At 38.8% G+C, this 15878-nt stretch overlaps 1 protein-coding gene across 1 annotated transcript in view; it reads left to right on the forward strand.

Annotated features, from left to right (window-relative positions):
- Positions 1-14927, forward strand: part of ANXA5 (annexin A5) — a 29451-nt gene extending 14524 nt beyond the window's left edge. Inside the window, exons 6-13 of the mRNA XM_032858522.1 lie at positions 1080-1170; positions 3901-3980; positions 4417-4473; positions 10221-10314; positions 11212-11307; positions 12845-12903; positions 13135-13257; positions 14392-14927. Coding sequence (XP_032714413.1) covers positions 1080-1170; positions 3901-3980; positions 4417-4473; positions 10221-10314; positions 11212-11307; positions 12845-12903; positions 13135-13257; positions 14392-14454 — 663 coding nt within the window. The 3' untranslated portion in view covers positions 14455-14927. The remainder of the gene's footprint in view (positions 1-1079; positions 1171-3900; positions 3981-4416; positions 4474-10220; positions 10315-11211; positions 11308-12844; positions 12904-13134; positions 13258-14391) is intronic.
- Positions 14928-15878: the final 951 nt, after the last annotated feature.

A 15878-nucleotide genomic window follows, 5' to 3' on the forward strand; every position in this document is an offset into this window, starting at 1 on the left:
AAATGTCAGTAGTAATTTAAAATCTGCCAGAGCATAAACATAGGTTTTTCAGTGATTTTTGAAAAAGAAACAGATAAAAAGAGAGTAAGGCTTAAATATGCCATTTTTAAGAATTAAGTTCAGCTCTATCCTTGCTTGTAGCTTCTAATTTAGCAGTGTAGATAGACTTTTACCTCAGAAAAAAGAAAACCAACTAAAATTACAGTTAATCTTTGAATGACGTGGGTTTGAACTATGTATATACTGATGTTTTACAGCGCAGTATGGTTACTGTATTTTCTCTTCCTTATGATTTTTTGAATATCATTTCTTTTCTCTATCTTACTTTAAGGATACAGTATGTAAGACATATAACTTACACAATATATGTTTCAGCTGTTTATGTTATCAGTAAGGCTTCTGATGAACAGTAGTATGTTCTTAGTAGTTAAGTTTTTGGAGAGTCCAAAATTATATACAGATTTTCGACTTGGAAGGTGGTCATTGCCCCTAACTTCCACATTGTTCAAAGGTCAGCTGTACTTTCCAAAAATCCAGCCAGCATGTTTCAATTCCTCTGTACTGATCTAGGTCCTAATAACTAAGCAATGCTACATTTATTGTTTACTTTGGCACAGAACTGGAAATTCCATGGAAGACTTAATTTGAGGGCTGGGGCCTTATGCTTTGAGATACAATTGTTTAAGTATCAGTGCTTCTCTGTGTAAATTTCTGTAGTTTTCATTTTTACTCTTTCAGTCTTTTTAATTTCATGTTTCATTAACATGTTTTACTTTTAAACTATTTAGAATGAAACCAATAAAATAAAAAATTTATATGATCTATTATGTGTCCTATATCACGTACATGTAATAAATATTTTTTCATTAGACAAAAAGGGATAAAATTGTCTTTGGAGAGCAAATTAATTGGAAATTTTTTATTTCTGTAACTAATACAAATTGTAAACAAAGAAGTGAATATTAACTTGGATAATTTATATATTACATTTATATAACTAGGCAATTTGGGTAATTCTAGGAAAATAACTCTTTAATCTTATTGACATATGTTCTCATTAAAAACAAATTTCCAAACAGGGAGCTGGGACAGATGAAAAAGTACTGACAGAAATTATTGCTTCAAGGACACCTGAAGAGCTGAGAGCCATAAAACAAGTGTATGAAGAAGGTAAATGTTTGGAATTACATTTCCCCTTCATCTCCACTGTCACTTTTTTACTTTTGTAAAGTGAGTGCAGTTCATAGTTATGAGGCAGGCCATTTGGGATTGCTAAATGAACGAAGGAGCAAATGAATGAATAAGCAACGTTTATGTGTAATAAGCTTGTTTCTCCTTCAGTAACGAAAAGACTGCTTTTTACTAGACCTGTATCTATTTTGGTCCATAAGGGGAGCTTCTGATGAAGATGGGAGTTTACTTTAAGGTAGAATTTGCAACTGGTGGAGAGACATACAGGTTATTTTAATTTTACATGAATTTCAAGATGTAGGTGGTTTTTCTTCCAGAAAAAAAAAAAAATCAGTTTATGTTGGTAGAAGTTAAGAGTTATCTAAAAGGCCCTTTTGGAATTTGGGAAAGGACACCGTGTCCAAACCAGAGTTGAAAATGTTTGAGAAAACATGTGTTCGTTTTAGTAAATGGCAGTACTTGATTGAACACTCTGCAGTTTAATTTTTCTCTTTGGTGTGCCTTACTTTTTTGTGTGAAAAGAAATCTATTATTTCAGGGGCGCCTGGGTGGCTCAGTGGGTTAAAGCCTCTGCCTTCAGCTCAGGTCATGATCCCAGGGTCCTGGGATCGATCCCTGCATCCGGCTCTCTGCTCAGCACGGAGCCTGCTTCTCTCTCTCTCTCTCTGCCTGCTTCTCTGCCTACTTGTGATCTCTGCCTGTCAAATAAATAAATAAATAAAATCTTAAAAAAAAAAATCTATTATTTCAGTCTGAAGTATATTCTGTGAATGGAGCCAAGAAAATGAAATAAAAAGTCAAGATAGAGTGTTCTTTCCTCATCACATTTGCTGTACCAGACTCTTTCCCCTACCTGACTGAGGAGGAGCGGACCATTGACATTGTCTGCGTAGTCCTCAGACCAACAGGCTGAGTGCCTTCAGCTAGGAAAATGGGTCCCTGTCTTGGTATTACTGTATTCATCTTGGAAATGACCTTGTAACTCAGCAAGTCAGAACAGTGTGAAATTTAAATAATTAACTTTCTGAAGTGATGAATCTTTCTCTCCTGCTTCTCTTTTTATAGTTGGATAGGTCCCCACCAGCAAGGCAGAGGGGATACCTGTGACTTAACTGCAGAAGATCACCTTTGAGTTAGTTGATGTAACGTTCCGAGACCTCTCTCCGAGGATGTTGACATGTGTGAGGGAGCCTTTGTTTGCGGGGTGACAGACGGGGTGCTGTCGCGTACTACGCACTAGCTGTGTGTCTGGTGGTGCACAGGCTGTCACGAATGACACAAAAGGTGCCCATACCGTAGCTCCTGTCCTCAAGGAGTTTGCAGTGTCTCTGGGGTGACGGGATTTAGAAACTGACTGCAGCTGTTAAAGGATAGTAAAATCCAAACTAAAGTCAAATACCAAAAAATGTTTAATGTAAGAATTCATTTAGAGCAGAGAGGTCATCAAGGCTTTTGATGTTAAGACAGGCTCTGTGGTGCCATGAGACAAGGTTTCAAGACCAAAAAAAAAAGACAAAACCATTTTTGGCATGTGTGTCCCTCTCTGCAATGGCAGGGGATTGGAGTGAGAACAGTGTATGGAAGGAGTGGAAAGAAGCTAGCTGTCATGGGGGCTATGTGCATGTCTGGTGTGGAGATAAGTCAATGCAGGTTGTGTTGTCGATGGTTTTACGTGACTGGGTGAGAGCTTTGCTCTCGATTCAGAGGTGGTGTAAGTTCCTGAATGGGTGGTGGAGTATTCAAGGGACAATGAAGGAGGAAGGAGATTGAATCAGGTGGCTGATTAGTAAGCTATAGTGTGGGGAGGTAAGCTAGGCAGTTTTGGCCCAGCCTAGGTGGGCCAGTGGTAGGAGGTGTGACAGGGATAGAGGAGAGGAAGCAGAACTATTTGAAGGGATTTGATCGTTAATCAGATACAGGTTTTGTAGTACACAAAGGGATAGACAATTCCTTTAACATTTGGGATTTGGGGAACTGGTTGAAATCAAGATGGAGCTCTTCTAGACCTTTTAAAAAACAGAAATGTCAGGCTTTTAAAGTTTGTCTGCTTTCAAATAATGATGAAATATTTAAATGTCTTAGAGCTGCCTTCAATAGCAGCTCTTTGAGACTTAGTGAAGAGGGCTTGTAGACTTTTGTAGATACCAGTTCTCCCCTTTGCTGTGGCCTCATGTGGAATAACTGGAAATAGAGGTGGGAAGGGGCATATTCTAAAACTCACTGCTCTCTCTCAGAGTTAACTTTATTTGCTGCAGAGGGAAAAAAAAATACTAGGGGAAAGAATAATTATGCCTAAAGAAAGAAAAACTCAGAATTTTAGAGGACAGAAGACCTTTAGAAACTAATCATGTAAAACATTTGAAAGACAGCATTATAGAGTTTAGAATTATGATCAATTATATGTTAGAGGTCTTCCTGTACCATCACACGTCTCCAGAGTAATAACTGCATTGGTTGAGAGCTTTTCTAAATGGCTCAGTCTGGATTTAGGCTGGAATTGAGTGCTTTTTGGAGACTTTAATTTGTTCTCTACCAGCCACTCATATAAGCATTTGCCTTTAGTCTTTAGAGCCCTCAGAGATGAAGTAGAGAACATTTATACTAATCAAATATTCCTTCCTTTACATCTCTTCCATTTGATTAATGGGGCGGGATATCTTTTTTTAGTTGAAAGAAGCTATAAATAAGTATGAAATTATTCTGTTGCAGAATATGGCTCAAGCCTGGAAGACGACGTGGTGGGGGACACGTCAGGGTACTACCAGAGGATGTTGGTGGTTCTCCTTCAGGTATTGGGTGTAGACTGTTTAGAGTTTGATTAAAAAATCTGAAGCTGGAGTGGTCTGGATTTAGTTAAGTTAAGGTCATTTAAAATTCTTTAATCATTTCTCATACTTGCTTGATTGTGGTTGCATGTTGCCTGTGTTGGTTTGTGTTTCAGAGTATCTGACCTGAACTCTTAATAGCTAGCTAACTTTTGGGATTTGTTTGTTTTTTATTTTAGATACCGCTATTCTCTTTCATTCATAGGATTTAAAATTAAGAGGGTCAGATTGGTTTTGAACAGTGCTGTATGATGATGTGAAATATTGTAGAATTGCTGTCTAAAAAATCATCTTATTCCTAAGAGAAAGAGCCTGATGTGCACAGCCATCAGGTGGAACCAGTTTTCCTTTTGAATAAAAATGCTCATGTAATTCATTGATGTGACGTTGCCTCTCATAGGCGAATAGAGACCCTGATGCTGGAATTGATGAAGCACAGGTTGAACAAGATGCTCAGGTGAGATGGGATATGTGGGACTTTACGATGACATACGAATGAGAAAAAATCCACGCTAATGGGAAATCATAATCTGTATTGTGATAGCATCTACAAATAATCTTACTTAGGGGCCCTTTACAAATCACAAGACTCATGTAAATATATTTTTCTCATTTTGATCTGGCCAGCTAAATATTTTGCCCCCAAAGGGAAATGAAATAAAATGAGTTACATCTAAATAGTGAATTTTACCTAGATATATATTTTTTGTGATTATGGAAGTTCACAAAATAGATAATTTTACCAAAAAACACAGGTATTATTGATTCCACGGCCAGTGAGGCAGTAGGTATCTTGGCAGGAGAGGATAAAGAAGAAAGGATATAAGGTATTTTAGTGGTAAATGGTGTTTTAATAGGTAGTAGATTATAAAAGTTATTGTAGTATTTGGGAATTCTTCCACCTTTTTTTTGATAGAATTCTATAAGATTGTTCTCTTGTCAGCTGCTTTTTAGTGACTTCCAAATGGAATTCTGTACCTAAGTGGCTTAGGTACAGTATAGTGTCACTATGGTTAATAAGTAATCAAATGTTAACTATAGAGAACAAACTGCTGGTTACCAGAGGGGAGGTGGGCGGGGGTGCGGGGGGCAGGTGGAGGGGTGGGTAAGATAGGTGAAGGGGTTCAAGAGTACACTTCTCATGATGAGCCCTGAGTAATGTATAGAACTGTTGAATCACTATATTATACACCTGAAATTAATACAACACTGTTAACTATACTGGAATTAAAATATGTTTAAAACCCATAAAAACGTATATAGTCAAATGTGGAAAATAAATATTAGGAAATTTGAAACATGAGACTTGAAAACTGGAAATTGGTAATAAAGGAATTATTTGCATTCATAAAATCACATACCAAAGTCCTGTCTCTCTGGTCACATGTTTCAAGTAATATATATATAATAAAATAACTTATTTTTTAATAATTAAAGAAAAAGATTTTATTTATTTATTCATGAGAGACAGAGAGATCGGCCGAGGTAGAGGGAGAAGCAGGCTCCCGCGGAGCAGGGAGCCAGAGGTGGGACTCGATTCTAGGACTGTGGGATCACGACCTGAGCCGGAGGCAGCCGCTTAACCAACTGAGCCAGCCAGGCGCCCCAAGTAATATATAAATCTGATAGTTAGTCATACACCACTGGAAAAGGAAGAGCCATATTCACTCCTCCAGCTGACTATTCTCTAGGAAACAACCATTGGCTGTGTAATCTGAATTTGTTAATAGGAAAGAGAGAGCATTATTATTCTTTTGGGTGGGTTGCTTTTATCATGGTTGCAGAATGCCGTCATCTCTGTACCTAACTGGAGACAGAAGGGAGGCAAACACACATATACTGAGGACTGTCTATGCTGTATTTGATGCTTCTCTTACCATCCTCCATAAAATTCAAACCTCCTGTGTCATGTCCCTATATACAACCTTAAAACTTTGGTGGATCCCATTATCTCAGAATAAAGTTCAAGCCCCTAAATGTGATTTTTAAGCCCCTTGGTTACCTGTCCCTTGCTTTCTTAGCCTCCAGCCTCTCTTGCTCTCTTTCCACCTGCCCCTTCCTCCACCCATTCATCTGACTGCTTCAGGAGTCAGTCCTCGAGTTAGTTACTTTTCAGGTGTCCCTCCCTGACTGCTCCAAGGGTATGTCAGGCACCCCTTCCAGAGGCAGTCCAGCTGCCATATACTGAAGCTGTCTGTTTACCTGACGGCCTGCCCAGGGCACTCCGAGCTGTCTGTCCAGTTTGTAGCCTCTGGATCTAGCATGTATTAGGCTCTCAGTATCTAACTGGTGAGTGGATTAGTGTATAACTCTGAAGAACAGGGGATGATTTCTCTTTTATAGATAAGGCAACAGAGGCTCAGGGATTTGAGAATCAAGCCCATGGCCCACACTGACTGGTAGTGGAGCTGGGATTACCTGGGCCATCTAACCCCAAAGCCCTTTCTCTTTCAGTTAGACAGCAGTCTGTGTTGCCTGCTCGTTCCTCTCGCCCATTGCCTATACCATATAAAACGTTTATTAAATATAAATTGGAAGTACAGATCCAGACCAACACTGCCTTCTTGGAGGAAGAAATTTGCCTCCTTGAGGAGAACGTGGTAGATCAGCTCTTCAAAACTATACTCTCAACTATTGGAGACAACCTTATTGCTTTCCAAGCATTAATTACTCGTGGGCTTTGCTGGAAACTGTGATTCTCACACTCTGAACTCTTAAGAGTGGGAGTTCTAGATGCTTTTTGGTGGTCACGGTGGAAGAAGCCAACATTAGTAGTCTCAGATGACTGTAGGGAGGTCTGCGTTAGTAGGCAGTGAGACGATTTCCCAGCCCAGCTGGTATTACAATGAGAGCATGGCTGCAGTGTGAGGCTAGGGAGTGCAAACCATGCTTTTTTTTACCTCATTCTCATTGATTTCTGTCCTCAGAGCACTCAGTGTAGAGCATTGCTTCTCAAGTCCGTGTGAATCACCTGGGGAATCTCATTAAACTGCAGGTTCTGACTCAGTAGGTCTGGGTGGACCAGGGAATCTACATTTCTAACAAGCTTTCAGGTGTTGCCACTGGCATCTGGGACCACACTTGGAGTACCAGCAATGTACAGGTGTCACTTACCTGTTGTGCAGAGGATATGACCGTTCAGGACTGTGAAGGGGAAAGTTTATACATCTGAAAACTGTTTTATGAAGTTACTTTAAAATATCCCTTGAATAGAATTCAGGTTTTCCTTACCCTTTCCTTGAGCAGGAACAACCTAGAATATGCTATGCTGGCTATTAGTCTAGGATTCTTTAAAATGTATTATTGGGGCCTCTGGGTGGCTTAGTCAGCTGGGGGTCCAACTCTTGATTTCTACTTAGGTCTTGATCTCATGATCTTGAGATGGGTGGCCTCAGGGCCTGGGGCTCCGTGCTCAGTTGGGAGTCTGCTTCTCTCCTTCTCCTTCTCCGCCTGCCCATTCCCTCTGTTCTCACGCTCACCTATGCAAGAACGTACAATCTCTCTCTCAAATAAATAGATAAATCTTTGGAAAAAAAAGTACTATTATGAATGAATTCAGCTGGATAAAAATAATTATCCTTTTGGTGTTATGAAAAGGTATACATCCATTTCTTTCTTGTACCAAGGTCAGCTGGACTGTTATCACTAAGGGGAATTTCAGATTTCTTAATTGAGAGTAAGCGGAGACAAACAAAAGGCTCTTTCATAAGCTTTTGAATTTTTTTCTCTACTGATACTTGGCACAAGAGGATTCCTTTTATTTCAGGAATTTGATAAGCCACAGTGAGTCATTTACCTGGGAATTTAACATTTTGTAGATAACCTACTTTACTTTCTTACATTTTAATCTTTATTTATTTATTTATAGTTTATTTTTTCTTACTTTCTTACATTTTTAAGGTGAGAAACTGATTTTCTCTCCTCCTCCTCCTCCAAATCCTCGTTTCCTGATCTTGGAGAGCAACCTGAACTTAAAGGGGAAGGTGGGGCAAAAGGGAAGGAGAAGGCAATCAATGTTTAATGAGTACTAGCTATTGATTTCCTGACACTGTTTCATGCATTCATTATATAAGTTACATCATCTCCAGTAATGACTCTGTAGAAATATTATTCCTACTCTAGGTATTATTAAGTATTAATTATTAAATATTATTCCTTCACTCTAGGTGAAGATGCTGAGCCTCAAGAGATTAAGTAACTCCTTTAAGATTTCATAGATAAAGATGAGGCTCGGATCTTTTTGACTTCAAAACCTCTGTCCTTTGCACTGAACTAGAGGTTATCCAACAATATACAGACCCCTGTGAGGGGAATGGGGAGGGTGAGGAGGTGTGAGGGTCTGTCATCCGGATCTGCTCTGGGGATAGTCAGCACCCTCATTGAGAAGAAAGCACTCTTACATTAAAACAAGATGGAATAAAACTTTCAAATATTGTTCCACATGAAGATTATCATTAGTACTGCATATGATTTACTTAATAGATTTAGAATAGATCTTAATCTCAAACATAATTCTTTGAAGAAAATAAAGAGTGTATAGTTTAAAATAGCCATTTCACAAATTATTCCATCTGACAGGCTTAACTGCTATACCTACTAGAGACGATTTCAAGAAATATGGAGTAGTTGTTAAGAAAGGAGTGATTCAGCAATGCTTGCAGTATAGTAGGGGATGCACCCTCTTTTTTGGGTGTTAATGTGTGTGTATGTCTTACCTATGTGTAGAGAACATATTGGAGGTGGTAACCAGTATCTTCAGAATATTGACATTCATGGTAATTTTTTTCTTATTTGTGTTTTATCTTTTGCACAAAATTCGTCAGTGAACATGTGTTATTCTTGTTATTAGATTTAAAAAGTTATTTTAAGACAGGTCTATAATACCGTAATGTAGTTCTAAAGTTGAGATACTTACATGCCTTTCATAGGAGCTCTTTTCAGTTTTGAAGAACATGCTCCCATGACCAGGATTGATAATATTTTTATCATTAAATTAATTTTAAAACCGAGTATAAAGATGTGACACGTTTTCAAAATGCCCTGGGAATACAACAAAAAATAGATATACATCACCAAAATTTACATTCTCAAACACACTATGATCAAAATTTCCACATCTAGACACGTGTTATGATCACATCACTTTCTGTCCTTACTTGGTCTGCTGCTTGTGATCGTAAAAGCACTTCCAAGTAGCAGGCTCAGCAAATTGTGTTTGTCTTGGTTTAATAGGTGTATTTGCCTGGAAATGAACAAAAGGGTAGTGTAGACATTTTAAAGGTTGATAGGGGGGCGCTTGGGTGGCTAAGTGGGTTAAAGCCTCTGCCTTTGGCTCATGTTATGATCTCAGGGTCCTGAGATTGAGCCCCGCATCGGGCTCTCTGCTCAGCGGGGAGCCTTTTTCCCCCTCTCTCCCTGCCTGCCTCTCTGTCTACTTGTGATCTCTGTCTGTTAAATAAATAAATAAAATCTTTAAAGGTTGATTTGTCGGGTTTTAATAAATTATCCACATTTCAGTAAGTGGAGTCAGGTTTAATGATGGTGTTTGTGTATATAATTTTATTTTTTCAGCAAAATATGAACACGAAAAAGCATGTATTTTCCATGTAAAAAAAGGAAATGTGGACACTCAATCTATTCAATAAGTATATATTAGTTGCCTACTGTGTGCCAGGCATTGTGCTGTACGCACAACCTTTTAAAAATTCGTTGTGATCTTTTAGAAATGTGAAAACTCTTTGTAGCTAGTTTTGGTTTAACTGCAGTTGAAAAGAGAAAATGCAGAGTTTATTTTTTGTCATGTGTTGCTGAACAGCTACCGAGTAAACAAAACAGAAAACATAGTTTAGCTCCTAGTTACATTCTTTTCCAGTCTGTAAGCGGATGTGTCAACAGTGAGGTCATCCGAAATTTCCACCAACCACACCATTACCCCAAAAGCCTAGAAGTACAGGAGATATTTTGGTAACATTTAATCTTGCCCCATTGCTGTGATTTATTGCTTTGACTCGTTAATCTTCTGTGCACAGTTCTGTGGTGAGCTCCAGAGTAGCTCCAAACTCACCTCACTGAGTTCAGGAAACATAAAGATCGAAAAGTATAAGGTGATGAATCTTACGTACGGGGAGTGGCACACCAGCGTACCTCAGAACCTGGAAATGAGGTGGAGAAACAGTTTACTAATCGAGGTTGAAATTTTCACAGGCTTTGTTTCAGGCTGGAGAATTGAAATGGGGGACAGATGAAGAAAAGTTTATCACCATCTTTGGGACACGAAGTGTATCTCATTTGAGAAGGGGTGAGTGACAGGAATGTGCGTGGTACAGGTACTTTGGTTAATTTTGAAAATACAGGAGCCAGTATCCCAAAATATGTGCTTTATAACAGGCACTTAGCTGAGTGAGTCAGGTTTTGTATTTCTTCCTATTGGTAACCTTGAAAAAATCTCACAATTCTCTTCACTGCTATTGCAGTTTTTACAGAACTAGAGATCCTTAGTTTCCCTTTTTACTGTCAGGGTGATGAGGAAGCTGGGCCTCTAGATCGTGACTTTCATAGTCACTAATCACTTAGCTACGGCTCACTTCAAGCATTTCTTCCTAAATAGTGGCACCCACGATCTCATCTTTGGGTTCTTGAGGTATCGGTGGGAATGAGTTCAAGTGACAGGAAACCCTATACTAATCGGGGCTTTAAAAACTGGCTTTCCTGTAGGAAGGATTCCTTGGCTGATTCAGCAGGACCTGAGTGGGCTCTTTCTGTTTTTCTGCGCCACTGCCCTTGGTGTTTCGGGGTTTTCTTTCTTGTGCTCTCTACCTCATTGTCGCAGGATGGCTACCATAACTCCAAATTTATCAACATTAACAGCAAGAAGAAAAGAAAGGGATAAACTAATCCTATCTGTTTATCACTATTACTAAGGAAAGATTTCTCAGAATCCTCTGCAGCAGATTTACCTTTGGGTCTCATTGGTTATAACTAGTAAGTAGAGGCTGGGAACTCAGTGAACAAAGAATATTTATAATCCATTTTTTAGAGCCTGGTATATTGCTGCTCTGCCACAAGGTCAGAGTTCTGTCAGCAAGGACAGAGGGGAGATTTGTGTTCCATGGGACAAGACCTGGTTAGAGTAAGTATCTTCTTTCTGTACAGAATGATCCTTACATGACTCAGAAATCATTTTCTTTTTTTACAGTGTTTGATAAATACATGACTATATCAGGATTTCAGATTGAGGAAACCATTGACCGAGAGACTTCTGGTAATTTGGAACAACTACTCCTTGCTGTTGGTAGGTAGTTTTACAATGAATCTAATATTTATGTTGTTAAGAGCTCAAGTATTTTATTCAGTTGAAGCTGTATCTGAAAATAACCACTTCTTGCTTTATGAAGGGCTTATTATGATACTTGAGTGAAGCACACTCCCACATTTCCAACTCAAAGTCTGTTCTAATGTTGGAAATATGTGATTATCTGGTTAGTTCATCTAATCCTATGGAAATATGAAAATAACTGTTTATAAAAATCATTTTGAAGCTGTATTAAAAACATTATGAATCTGAAGTGTGGGCAATATCTCAGGGGCTTATAACTACTGTTTCTGATACTGGGTAGAATTTTAGTATCCTTTTGAATACTGTCCTCACAGCTTTGAGGCAGTCTGAGAAATTGGCATCTGAGGTGGAGAAAGTATCTTTTGTACGATGGAAGATACGACGATGGTGGTTTTCAGATTACTTTGGAAATTTATTTTAGTTAAATAGAATGATCTGGAAAAATTGGAGAACCGAGTTCATACAGTTTATGGTAGTGTTACATGCTATCCAAATACAGTGAGAAACTAGTCTGTGAGTTCCCAGGGACCGTAGTTTTCATATGGGTTTGGAGTGAACCTCTGTCTGCTGTTTCTTCGGAGTATTTGGCATTGAGCAAGAGTTTTTGTGCTGTCTTCTGGAGAATAAGCTAAAGAGGTCCATGAACCGGCACTAATAGTAGCCTTTGATTTGACTTCCCCAGTTAATGAATTTTAATAGGAAACTTTCAGACAGCTCCTTCCTTAGAATACACTTAAAATAATGGCATGTTTAGTTCCTGTTTGAGTTTTGTTTAGGCACTGGAAGAGAGAGGATAACTCCACCCCCCACAATCATGGATTGTTATTTCTGTATATGAAGGAACTTTTCTATTGATAATTTCTAAAGCTGAGCTGACTGAGGTCTGAGCAGCCCTAACACAGAGTAGATACATTCATGTTTAGGGAAGATACTTTTTTTTCTGTTACCAGTTTATCTGGGTGTCTCTGCTGAATTGGGTAAATCTTATGCTACTCCATGCGAATCATGGATTATAAGAGTCTGGAGAAACTGCCTGGGGTAAGATTACGGAAAGATAGCCCAAGATTTGTCACAGATTAGATGGAGTGGGTACTTTGTGCTATTTGCTTGAGTGTGTGGATCGAAAACTTCCAGGACGTTTGTATCATTTCCTGAAGGTGAAGAAGGTTGTGGTGTAACAGCCCAGGCTGCCGAACTGTGATCGCAGAGAGGTGCTCAGAACAGAGGGGCATTGAAAACCTCACATGCCCGTCCTACACGGCTCTCTCTGCAGAACTCGGAACCTTCAGGAAATTCCAGCCTGGTTTCTAAAGAAATACTTGGTGAATAAGGAGATCAGATCTGCCTGCAAATGAGCAGTTTTTTTAGCTGAGGCTATTTTTAATGCTTGTAAATAAGTAGAGCAATAAGCAGGAAGCAAGATTTTATTTTTAATCACTAATTCTTTTCCTATCAGTACAGCGTCTGACCATCATATTATTTATTTTCTTAGTGAAATCTATTCGAAGTGTACCTGCCTACCTTGCAGAAACCCTCTACTATGCCATGAAGGCAAGTACATACCTTAAATCTTCTGTCTAATTAATTTATCTTTCTAGCTATCTTTCCTCTGTGTATTATTTGGATTTAAATGATAGCTTTGGGGTTTTTAAATTTTCCTTAAAACATGCAGTTCAGTTCTACCAAATTGTTCTACTTTATGGATTCATCCTAACTCAGGGGAGTTTGATGCTGTGTTTGACATTGAGAAACAACGTGCCTCCCTTTTCTTCTTTCTCACAGGGAGCGGGGACCGATGATCATACCCTCATCAGAGTCGTGGTGTCCAGGAGTGAGATTGATTTGTATAACATTAGGAAGGAGTTCAGGAAGAATTTCTCCACCTCTCTTTATTCCATGATTAAGGTAGTGGAAACTTTCTTTAAATTATGTTCAGAAATCCAGAGCACACCAGAGAAATAGCATGTAAAACACAGATGGGAGAACCCACTTGTTATGTAAAGTTTCAAATTTTAGTGGCGTGATTAGAGCCGGGACTTACAAAGCTTCGTTTATGTTCCTAAAGTACAGATGATGACTCCCAAGCGAAAGATTGGCTCTCAATGAGCTTAGGAGCATTATTTAGAAGCGGTGACAGATGAATCATCAAACCCAGCCCCTGCCCCCAAAGATAATGTGTATGTTCTTTCTCTCTTGTATCAGTTCCAGCTGTCTTTATTAGTTCCTCCTTCCTTTCACATTGGTCTTTCTTTATTGTCTGTTATCACCTTGTCTCTGGTATTAGTTCATAGTTCAGGAAAGAACCAACAGGGTCCTATCAGAAATAAGTTAAAGAGTTTAGGTATTACTATCATTTTTTGTCTTTTTTAAAAGCAAGGGAGATTGTGGCCTATATTTAAATATGGCTTAAGGCCTTTTGACTTTCTTTTCTTTCGTCCTTCCTTCCTTTTCCCTCCCTCTCTCTTTTAATAAAAGGGAAGATGGGCCATATGCAAATCAGATCTCTGCTAAGCAAGCTTTGAACTTTGTGTGTGTGGTGTGGCTGGGTTGAAGGGCACTAGGGAGTTCTCGCATTCAGTCTTTACTTGAAACATTAATTTATCACACATATCTGTGTAAGACAAGCAGAGGTAAAGCCTATCTTGCCCTCTGTCTTTGAAGCAAAAACACAGCAGCCACTGAGTCCCAGGATTGTCTCCCTTGGCCAGACGCGTAGTATGTGATAGTAACTTATAGGTTTAGAAAGCTTGATTTGAATGCCACTGTAAAAGCTTCCTTGTTCTCTGCGTTACCAGAGGGAAGAACATACTTCATTGTCTCAGAGCTGTGCTTTTAAGGGGTAAAATTAGAAAGTTAAACATGTGTTATGTTGGTAGGAAACTCCTTGTGTAACATTCCTGATGTGAAAGTCACATATACAGAGATTATCCACTTGGGAGAAAAGTCACACGAATAAAACTTGTTGCCAGACTCTTAGTTTTTTTATTTTCTGCGGCTTCTGTGACTCATGGAAGTTAATGGAGTACATTTGGGTTTCAGGGTGATACGTCTGGGGACTATAAGAAGGCCCTCTTGAGGCTCTGTGGAGGAGAGGACGACTGAGGGAGCAGCTGCGGGGGGATCCTGCGCGGTGGTGCCTGTCCCGCCGGCATGACCTTCCTTCGCATCTCACTGCACTTCATGTATGCCAGTGCCTGACACATTGCCTTATTCATACTAGCATGCTAATGACCAAAACATACATGTCACAGAAGAAAAATAGTGGTGCTTCTTGCTGATGTTCAGTAAAGCTCTTTCTCTTATATGTGTAGTACTGAAGTGTACTTAATGTTACTAAAGTCTAAAGTCTGGGTCATTTAGATTTTCTTTTAAAAGATCTGACTGCTTTTAGCCTTTTTAAAAAAACTTCATTTATATTAAATTGATAACTGTATTTCCTTAATCGGAACCTTAGCTTTAAAATGATGAGCTCTGGAAGTGTGATTAATCAAGTTTGCTACTAAACTAAACCTAAAATGTTAACGGTGGTTGCATTCAAAAGATTAATTAGAAATAAACATTTCCTTCCCGCTGAATCATGTGTGGGTGTGTGTTCAGAAAACATTTTTTTAAAATTATTTTTATTGGACCTTGATACAAGGTTACTTTTAGTTTCCCGTGATTTAGGTTCTCTGTGCTGTGCTCTCCACAAGTGCCACCAGCTGTCAGCATAACACTGTTCCAGTATCATTGACCAGAGTCCTTATGCTGCATTTTATGCCTACGACTTTCTCATTCCATCACCAGGGGTGTGTATCTCCCACTCCCCTTCACCTAGCTTGCCCATCCTCCCCACCCCACTCTCCTCTGGTAACCATGACCTTTGTTCTCAGTACTTATACGTCTGATGCTGTTTTTGTTTGTTTGCTCATTCATTTCTTTTTTAGGTTACACATGAGTGAAATCATTTGGTATTTGTCTTTCTCTGTGACTTACTTCACGAAGCATAATACCATTAATAATGATACCTTTTTTCAAGGCAGTCATTGACAGTGCTGTTAACCAACAACTGAATTTATAGTTGGCTTTTGGGTGATAAACTTGAAATACAGCTGTATTCCTCTGCAGTGTGGAATTAGGGAGACGTTAAAGGGGTCTCTGGTTTATTTGTAGCATATTTATTTAGTCATCAGTTAAGGCAATGCTTACAGTGCTAGGTGCTTAGTAGAAAAGCTATCTTAAAATAACCTAAAAATGAAAAATAAATAAATAAAACAACCTAAAAAGTCAGAGTGCTACTTTTCTCTTTCCTATTATCAACTTGTTTTTCCAGTTTCATCTGCTGCGTTCTTTGAGATAAAAAAGCAGGCAATATCTGTTAGAAAGAAGCAGTTTCTCTTAATGTTTACCTTTTGGTTTTCTGCATTCAAACTGCTTTTTGAATTGGGGTCAGTTTCCTTTTTGCACTGACTCCCTTGGATATGCATATTTTTAAGAGCATGTGATTGCTATCAATAAGACATTTTTATAAATGGACAACTCCCTTT

This window comes from Lontra canadensis, unplaced genomic scaffold (assembly GCF_010015895.1).
Source record: "Lontra canadensis isolate GAN:19392208 unplaced genomic scaffold, GSC_riverotter_1.0 scaffold1, whole genome shotgun sequence".
NCBI lineage: Eukaryota > Metazoa > Chordata > Mammalia > Carnivora > Mustelidae > Lontra > Lontra canadensis.